The sequence below is a fragment of the Sinocyclocheilus grahami genome, unplaced genomic scaffold, assembly GCF_001515645.1.
Source record: "Sinocyclocheilus grahami isolate Dianchi unplaced genomic scaffold, SAMN03320097.WGS_v1.1 scaffold1034.1, whole genome shotgun sequence".
Taxonomy (NCBI): domain Eukaryota; kingdom Metazoa; phylum Chordata; class Actinopteri; order Cypriniformes; family Cyprinidae; genus Sinocyclocheilus; species Sinocyclocheilus grahami.
Genome location: NW_015506213.1, coordinates 300,454 through 310,784, shown reverse-complemented (window position 1 = coordinate 310,784; position 10,331 = coordinate 300,454). Strand labels below are relative to the sequence as shown.

Below are 10,331 nucleotides of genomic sequence, written 5' to 3'. Positions count from 1 at the left end.
TGGGTCACGGCGCTTGGCTGGCCAAAGTCGACATCACCTCTGCCTTTAAAGTGATCAAACCCCTTTGAAGTCAGTATAGCCAGTATAGCCCCAGTCACTCAAACTTCAGACCCACCATAGTTGACCCCCTTTTTTCATCACCTAATCCAATCCATCTATAACAACCCATCCCCACTCCAGCCATCCCAGCAGCACCCACTCCCACAGGAGCTTTACCTAAATTCCCACACTGCTTTTCCATATTTTCCCACTGCCGCAGCAGTTCCCGCTACCGCAGGAGCTCTTCCATGTTTCCCCTCCGCCACAGCAGTTTTTTCATATTTCCCCACTGCCGCAGCAGTGCCCGCTTCCGCAGGAGCTCTTCCATGTTTCCCCTCAGCCGCAGCAGCTTTTCCATATTTTCCCACTGCCACAGCAGTTCCCGCTCCCGCTGGAGCCATTATCTGTATTTTACACTGCCGCAGCAGTGCTTGCTTCTGTAGAAGCCATTTTCTATTTTCAGATGCCGTAGCAGTTCCCACTCCCACAGGGGTTTTCTTTTCAGATGATGCAGCAGCGCTCGCTTCCGCAGAAGCTATTTTTCTTTTCAGATGCCGTAGCAGTTTCCACTCCACAGGAGTTTTTTTCTTTTTCAGATGCCGCAGCAGCGCCCACTTCCGCAGAAGCCTCTAGTTCTCTCTTCTAAGTCTCAGCAGTGCCTCTACTACAAGCGATGTCCAGAACCCCACCAATCTTAAGCTTTGCTAATTTTGGGGGGTTATCAATGCTCCTCTCTGGCTGCTGTCCCATACTACTTGCATCTTTTGGGGGAGTGCTCTGGGTCTGGGCTAAAGCCGAGCTCGGAGCCCTCTCCCCGGACAGCACGCCAAATACGCATAACCTTTACTCTGTTCATTATATGTAAGTGTGAACTCGTGAAAAGGAGTTTATTCCGTGCTGCGCAGACACGTTCATGTGCATTCGGGGCATTTTGTGTAGATAGCCTGTAAGTCGTAATATTAACGTTATGTTGTATAAATAGCAAAGCGTATTCTATATGAGATAAATGATGAGTTAAATCCCATTGATTAAAAACATGCTATCATATGCTTCATTCTACTGGTCATCTTCATCACACGCAGCTCAAATAGAAATGCAGAACATTAATAACTACCGTCATATAAATAGCATTATAATGAGAGCACTATTATAATAAAACACTGAATTTTTAAAGTTTAGTTGCTGTGTTTCTGCACGTTGTTGCATGAAGAACACGTCCACAAAAGGAGTTCATTCAGAGCCGCGCAGACACGTTCATGTGCATTCGGGGCATTTTGTGCAGATAGCCTATAAGTCGTAATATTACCGTTATGTTGTATAAATGAAGTGTATTCTATATGAGATAAATGATGAGTTAAATCCCATTGATTAAAAACCTGCTGCTTCATTCTACTGGTCATCTTCAGCACGTATAGCTCAAAACAGAAATGCAGAACATTACTACTGTCATATACATAACGTTATAATGAGAGCACTATTGTAAAAAATGTTGTGAATTCTTAGGGTTTCATTGACGTTTAATGTTAACCATCTTTTAATCAAAACATAAAACATTATTTACCCCATTTGTATCTGCGAGGTGTCCGTTACACATTTTCCCTGCGTGTTAACGTAATTTTGAATGTCGAAGTCTGACTTGACTCTTGGTAATGTATTTTGCCCCGCCCCCAAAACATATGATTCGACTATCAGTCGAACATCGGCAAGATTAGAAAATTCCGATTCGACTATGAAAATCCTTAATCGGGGACAGCCCTAGTAAACATGAACAAATTTTAATGTTGATGGCTGCAACACACTCCAAAAAGTTGGAACAGAGGCAAAATTAAAGTGAAAAGCTTATAGAATATCCACGTTAAACTCTTTTGAAACAGTTCACAATAAGCAGGTGAATTCCAGCAGAGCAAACGACATGGGTGACTGGCATATGTGCAAAGGTACCATTGTCGTGGAGGCATATATTGTACAGAGACATATACTGTCATTAAGATGACGTCTTTCATGTCCATGGTTATTAGGTCAAGACAATGCCAGGTCTCATTCTGCATGTGCTACAATAGAGTGGTTTCATAGTCTCATGTGGATGTGACTGACTGGCCAGCAGATCTGTCCCCTATTGAAAATGTATGGCCCATCATGAAAAGGAAAATCAGACAATAATGTCTACAGACTGATGAAGCTGAAGTCTTGTATCAAGCAAGATTAGACAAAAATTTTGCATGCAAAACTTTAACAATTAGTATTGTGGGATTACAAATTTAAGAATCTGTTTAAAATATGCTGATCCTATGTTCTGACATAGCATCACATGAAAAACTAAGGTGAAGTCGTTTAGGGTAAATTGCATCGGACAAATGATTGTCTTAAGCAAGGTGTGGCAAGAGGTTCCTGTCTGTTCCTGTTCTCTTATTGTTAGTAAAATGAACCAGATTACTGAGACGATCACCTTTTGTTTGTAATGGCTCTTGGTGCCTCTGCCCCAGTCTTGGAGTAGTTATGCTGATTGGATTAGGACTGTCAGACTGATTGGATTAGCACCTATGCATTTGAATGACACTGTTATGCTGATGAGATCAGGGCTGGAGAAATTCCGGTAACGGGCTGATTCCTGTATTGCATTTGCATGCTTTGTTTAGATTGTCTCCACCTCTACTGAATGAATCCCGCCCCCTTAAAATGTATATAAACTCTACTGTGCTGAGCTATAGTCAGACTTGGATGACTGCAGCGACGCACAGCGAGTCCTCAATAAAGAGTGACTTCTGTATGAAAGATATCCCAACGACGAGGAAAAAGTTTCCTACAGTATCCTCAATTCTCAAACAACTAAACGTTGTAATTAAAAGGACAGTTGATGTGAAAGAGTGTTAAACATGCCTCTGTCACAAATGTTTTGGAGTGTGTTGCAGCCATCAATATTTAAAATATATATATATATTTACAAAATACAATCAAGTTGGCCAGTGAAAACATTGGAAATATTTCCTTGTATTTTTGTCACTTAAATAAAGGTTAAAGAGGATTAGCAAATTACAGATTCTTTTTATTGCATTTAAAAAAATGTCCCAACTTTTTTTGGATTTGGGGTTGTATAATATGTATGCAGTATCTTAATGGTAACTGTTAGAGCACTGACACTGACATCTTCAGACCAGGGTTCCCACTCTTTCATGAACACCAGTCTTTTAACACCATTTATTTTATATCAAGCACCTATCAAATTCACACCCCGACATATGCAGTGTCATGAAAGACCTTACAGTACTTAACATTTCACCACTTACACTTAACATTTACATAAAAACATTTCAGAGTAATAATGTTTTGAATGTGTAGGTTTCATAAATTTAGACCGTCTGAGTAGTTGTGTTCAAAGGAATTTAATTAAATCCATTGAAGTCAGTACTGGTAATATTCAAATACAATTTCTAAAATATTGATCAAATATGCATCAAACTGGTTTTTGCTGTAGTTCTTGTTCAATATTTAAATTGGAAAGAATTTCTCAATTTTTAAATTAATAAAAAGTGGTTAAATGTTGAAATAACATGGTAAAAACCTGTTAACATAAAAAAATTGCACATTCACTCAGAGACATTACTCATTAATAAATAAACAAGTCAAAATAATTTAGTAAATTACTTTTTATTGTAAATCCCATTTTTTCATCTTTGACCTAGAGGAATGCAGCTGCTCAAAATGTCATTTTTTTTTTTTATATTTCATGAACATTTTAAACCTTGTACATGTGCAAATCTGCAAAGAAATAGTAAGAAAAGAAATTTAAAAAAATAGGACCTTCTATTTGCTTTTAAACTGTAAACGCTTTTCACTAAGCTGTTTTTCCAATTTTTCAAGTTCTACATTTTTCTGTATTTTCATTTTCCATGTTGCAGTAAGTTTTGGGAGCTCATTTTTAGTCCATCTCCTATCCTGAAAAGTCTGTCTTGCAGAGACTGACAAAAATGAGCTCCTAAAACTTTAGATTAGATTTGCCAGATTCTGGAAGATCAATTCTTCTAACACTGGTAAAAGAGGATGTGGTGCTGGTCCTTCAAGAGTCACTCTCAACTTCTCTGTCCATAAAGCCTATAAAATAGTCTTCATGTATTTCACAACACTTCAGCATGTTATTGTTATTAAGTAGGGGTCATTTCTTAGGATTTTTTACCCAAGCAAAGTCTCTCAGAACCTGACACTTTGTACTTCTGGAGACTCCAGGAAGTTTGCAGTTCTGGAAAATGCTGGTGCTGGAGACTAAATGGTTCCTGATGGTTTCTCACCTAATTATTCACATTAATTCTTAATTCTTTTGCAGTTAACGTTTGTCTTTTCTTCTCCACCTGTTTTTTTTCTGACCCTGCTGACCCAATGAGCATGTTGCTGACCAATGGTCATGTCTTAACTTAGAAATTTCTGTATTGCATTAGTTTTTAGAGATGTGATCATTTTTGACTTCTCAGTCTGAGTTAAATATCTTTTTTTGTGTGTGTCTCATTTAATCCGGAAAAGAACCTACCTAATAATTCTGTTTTTCATTTCCAGCCTTCATGGACAATTATATATGACTTATAAATGTTTAAATACAAAACTAATAGTAGTTATTAAGATTGATGTGGTTTGGAATTGGTCAAATGTGCTTGGAAAAAAATATGAACAGAATATTAACGTGCATAATAATTATGCATGCACTGTAAGTGCTCCCTTTACACAGAGTGCCGCTATATCGTTCAAGCGAAATTGAACAGCAAACACTTATTCAAATGCGATTTCAATACCCCGCATATTGATAGCGGCTCCCTGATGTGCGAAAATTATGGGGTTAAAGCAAAAAAAAATCTTTTGACTGAATTTTTCCTCGGCCAAACCCCATTCCACAGCCATACCCGTCACACACTCAGTTTAAGAGCAGTGTTTGTCTTCTTGTAATTAAGAGCACTTGTCCTCATAACTTAAAAAATTTAGGAGCACCTTCTGATAAATAATCAAAAATTCTGATCAAAAATTAGCCTTCATAATACGAGCTGACATTTGAAGTGCCGCTATATCGTTCAAGTGAAATTGAACAGCAAACACTTATTCAAATGCGATTTCAATACCCCGCATATTGATAGCGGCTCCCTGATGTGCGAAAATTATGGGGTTAAAGCAAAAAAAAATCTTTTGACTGAATTATTCCTCAGCCAAACCCCATTCCACAGCCATACCCGTCACACACTCAGTTTAAGAGCAGTGTTTGTCTTCTTGTAATTAAGAGCGCTTGTCCTCATAACTTAAAAAATTTAGGAGCACCTTCTGATAAATAATCAAAAATTCTGATCAAAAATTAGCCTTCATAATACGAGCTGACATTTGACTCAAAGTGATTTCAGGGGCATTTTTTTTTTACCTTTGTAAATGCATTTTTCTAATTTTATTAAATGCATGCAGTGTTTCCTCTAGGATTTTTTCCAGCTGTGGTGGCAGGACTATTTCTCATGGACCACACGTTTGTGTTTTCATGTGGATGGAGATTATTTTAAAAACGGAAGAAGGTTTATAAAAATACACGTGTACGTGTGAACATGTCCTTATTTTAACTAAAAAAGACAATAGTAAATAAAATAAGAACAAATAAATTAATGACAATCAGTAGCACAAGCAACTATAATCTATACTCAACTGTAAAATAACACTGGATAGTATTCACTGTATAATGAAAGGCAGCAGCAGGTTTATTTAGGCTGCTGTCTCTTTAAGACCTCATGGACGGATCTAATATACTGTTACACTCTCAGCTTTCTCTGATACACTCTATGCTTACTTTTCTTTTTAGGAGCGCTTGTGCTCTTTTCTATAAAAAATTCTATTTAAAACAATATAATAAGAGGTAGAATTAGACAAATAAGTTACCAATCATATGAAATTAGTATTAATAAATTAATTTGTACTACAGAGGCGGCACAGAAGAACACAAAAGTGGCTTGTAGGTACATTTTCAGACGTTTAATGAGACTCAGAGGTAGCATGATTGCAATTGAATTCATACATTCATGTGGAGATTAATGTTTTAAATATAAAATTTTGAATACAGAAATATTAAATGATTTAAATAGCTGAAATTATACGCTAAAAATGAAACTAAATCCGCCAGCAGGTGGCGGTAAGTCACTGATTTTATAACTGAATCATTCATTCAATTGATTCGTTTGAACAGCTGATTCATTCAGGAATGAAATCTTTATGTATGGGTAATCATGAATCAGCGACTGTGTTTGCTTTTAGAGATGCGCAGCGGCTCAGCTGTTACTATATTTGGAACTATTTTCGTTGATGAAATATATACAATAAGAATGTTTGCGGGAGCGTGACACACACGTTGCGGGAGTGGGCGGTAATGGTCAGAAATTCAGCGGGAGCGGGCTTAAGAAAACTGTCCTGCTCAGGAATCTAGGCTGCGCATCAACACACACAAGTTTTTTTTCGCGCTCCCCCATCTCCACCCCCAATCATTAGTGCCGCTTGTTCTGTCTTTGACAGAACATATAGGACAATTTTTAAATAGCGCAATAAACAAAATCTATTTCAAATTTAATTCAAGCACTTTCAAGGACCTATGTTTGTTTTCAAGTACTTTCAAGAAGCGTGGGAACCTTGTCAGACCTTCAGCCATCTGTAATTTGTGATTCAACCTGATCTGAAATTAATGAGTTTGTTAAATGGGGAGAAATCTACAGCGTTCTGGGAGGTGGGTCCAAAACCCATATACATTCAGGATTGAGAAAAAGACTGTATTGCTTGGATGCAAAACAGTTTTACTGTGGATTTGTTAGGAACTTTTTCTGACAGCCCTAATTAAATAAGAACTCATAAAGGGGTATCTTTTGCACCCATATTGCTTCAGAAAACAGTGCGTGGCACATTTGATTGTGTTTCCAGAGGAATTACGTCCAAAACTGTGATAATTTGAATTGTGTATGAACATACAAAAAATTTACTGGAATATAGATCAGATAAGGTCTGATAGGCTTATGAATATCTACATTTAGAACTATACATATTAAATTAGAGGGTGGGTTGATAGCTGAATATTCAAACCTCACAGTAAGTGAGGTGGTCACTGAGTTTCCAAAAGTATAAAACGGAGTCATATTAGTGGCAAGCATCCTCACACAGAGTCTACTCTTCAAGATAGATCCATCATGGAGATGTCCAACTGGGGAGTGACAAACACGGAAAATCTAACGATCCGATACTGCTTTCCAGACAACAATTTGTCTTGTACCAAAAGTATCAGACCAGAAGCGGAGTACATTGTTGTGTACATTTTCATTTCTATAACATCAGTGTTCACCGTGTTTCTGAACTTGTTGGTGATTGTCTCCATCTCACACTTCAAGCAGCTCCACACTCCGACCAATGTGCTGATCCTCTCTCTGGCTGTGGCTGATCTCATCGCAGGATTGATTCTCATGCCAGTGCAGGGAATGAAACTCATTGAGCCATGCTGGTACTTTGGAGAAATATTCTGTTCAATATTCCCTCTTATTCTGTATGTGGTTGTCACAGCATCTCTGGGTAATTTGGTTATTATATCCGTGGATCGGTACATTGCTGTGAATGACCCTTTGCGATATCCACTGAAGGTCAATACTAACAGAGTTGTTGTTTCTATTGTTGTAAATTGGTTATTCTCCTTCGTATATTCTTTTTATCTTTTGTATGAGTCCTTAATCTATCCAGAAAGAAACCATACATGTATTGGAGAATGTGTACTTTATGTTAAGTTGGAATATCTAATATTAGATTCCTTTGTTTGTTTAGTGGCACCTTGCTGTATAATTATTCCTTTGTATATGAAAATCTGTTTTGTAGCAAAACGGCAAGCTAAGCAATTAAATTCAGTCACAGACAAAAAGGCCAGGTCGGAAAAAAAGGCTGCAAGAACCTTAGGGATTGTAGTACTGGTTTATCTTCTTTGCTGGATGCCATACTATTTAGTTACTCTTTCTTTTGGGCATGATGAAAATGATGCTCTTATAATTAATATGATGCAATGGATTGTATGCATGAATTCATTATTGAATCCACTTATCTATGCAATGTTTTATCGGTGGTTTAGACTGTCAACAAAATACATTTTGACACTGAAAATATTGGAACCTTCATCAGAGTACTTCAATCTGCTTCCAGAAGAGAAATGATCACAAACTCACATGCGAAAAAGATAATCTGCCTCCAAAGGGAGTAGCATTCTTGTTTTGAGCAAATCTACTGAACATTAAATGACACCAAGTCATGTAGTAACATGTAGCTTGTTTTTTGTTGTTGTTTATTTGTTTTAAAATTTAAAATATGGTGTCTAACACGTACACTGTGAGCATTTATATTTGTGAATGACAATGAACACGAAAGCACAGCAAAATGATGCTGGATACTGCTTTGCAAGAAAGATGTTCAAAGAAAAATGTAACGTGTCATGTTAAAGTTGTTATTTCAAAGATGTTTAGTTTAAATGAAAGAAATCCAATTGAATGCATGACCATGGGCATTCTGCAGTTACAGTAAAACTATTTGGAGACAAACTGCACAAAATGAGCATAAAGTATTGATGTTTGGTTCGAGTGATAATCATTATAATATAATTTTCTTTTAAAACTAGTGCATTAATTCGTATGTCCAGATGATGTCCAGATGTATAAACTAAGGCCTACATAGTTATTCCCTTATACACATTTAAATGTAGTAACAAACACACAGACACTGTGAAGACTGTAAAAAAAGAAAGAAAACGTTCGATCAAATTATCCCAGAATCAACTTTGTCTTGCTGCCCGTGATCATGTCAAGGATCAGACAAATTTCCAAGTGGGCATTAGTGTTCATAGAATGAAAATGATTTGCAACCCAATAATTCAGTTGTAAAATAAGATACAAGTATAACTTTTATTAATACAACTAATGATACATGGCTCACAGTAAAATCCATTGATGCAAACTATTCTGTATTTTTATTTCACAGTTTTGATTTGAACATATTGGCTTTCATTTATGTAATTCCTATAGGTACAAACATAACTGAAAGTGACAAGTAACATTAACAGAGCCATTTTTGGCATATCAGGCATATTTGGCATTAAGAGTGAACTTGATTGAAGAGTGTGCTTTATTTATTTACTTGCAAAAAGTTCAAATTGATTACTTTGCAACAAATTCTAGAATACCGCTTGCAGCCAGGGGAGGAGTTGAGAACGGAGACGTGAATCAGACATTTTCTGTTTCTAGTAGTGATTGCAATATTTGTCAAATACTTAATGTACTACTTAATACTATATTTAATCTCACAGGGCAGTGTCTATCTTTAAGGTATAGAGTTGGAGGAACAAGTGTACTATCTTTTCACCTTGGAATTATGATCTTTCATTAATTATATATAAGTTAACGCCCAATGGTCTTCCACAGGGTTTCCACAGACCACTTTATGGCAAAACATTCCATCTCAATCACTGGATACCGGGAAAATAGATTCCTACTGAGGTAGGGCACTGGCTTCTTGGCTACTTTGCCTTCCTTGGCTAGTACCACTTCTATTTCCTTGTTGAGGTGTTCATTTTATTATGTTCCCCTCCTGTCTAGGGGATTGTGAAGGGAAGTAGCAAAGAAAAAAGCATAAATAATAATAAAAAAATGGCATGAACACACTTCAGTCTTCTGTCCCAGAGAGTGAAGATGACTCCAATTCAGATGTATGCAAAAGTGGAGTTTTATTTACAGAAAAAAAAGAAAGAAAAAAAGAACTAATAGTTTAAGATAAGGAGATAGGAAGTAATGGCTCAGGAGAGAGCAAGGTTCTCTAACTAGTTTAGGGTGCAGCACTAACTTACCTCAAACACCCAAAAGAAAAGAGAAATAAACAACAAAACTTTCCTCAACTCTCTAACTAAACCAAAAACCGGAATGAAAGTAGTATCCAAAGAAAAAGGCACTCTCTCTCTCCCTACAGCTTCCCTTTTACTGGCACATTTCAATTTACACTGTTTTAAACCCTTTCTTTTCTTTTAAACCCTCACTTACCCTTCTTTGCTTTTGTCCTTCTTAAAAACAACAACATACGTGAATGTACATTTCAAAATTAGTTACAAAACAGTTGCTCCTGGCAACAGGGATAGGTAGTATGTTTGCTTAACACAACATCAAACATGACCGTTTATGAGACTAATATCATGTTTTGCTCCAAAATCACTATATAACATCAGTCGTGTTAACAGTTAGCTTCTTTGGTTCCATGTTGCTTCTTATCACAGTGAGACAGAA

At 36.8% G+C, this 10,331-nt stretch overlaps 1 protein-coding gene across 1 annotated transcript; it reads left to right on the top strand.

Annotated features, from left to right (window-relative positions):
• Positions 1-7,220: 7,220 nt before the first annotated feature.
• On the top strand, positions 7,221-8,222 carry LOC107565915 (trace amine-associated receptor 13c-like). Its single transcript, XM_016251216.1, has one exon. It carries the CDS (start codon positions 7,221-7,223, stop codon positions 8,220-8,222), a length of 1,002 nt encoding a protein of 333 aa, XP_016106702.1.
• Positions 8,223-10,331: the final 2,109 nt, after the last annotated feature.

Coding starts and splice junctions, on each gene's coding strand:
- LOC107565915 (XM_016251216.1), top strand. CDS start 7,221: ATGGAGATGTCCAACTGGGGAGTGACAAACACGGAAAATCTAACGATC.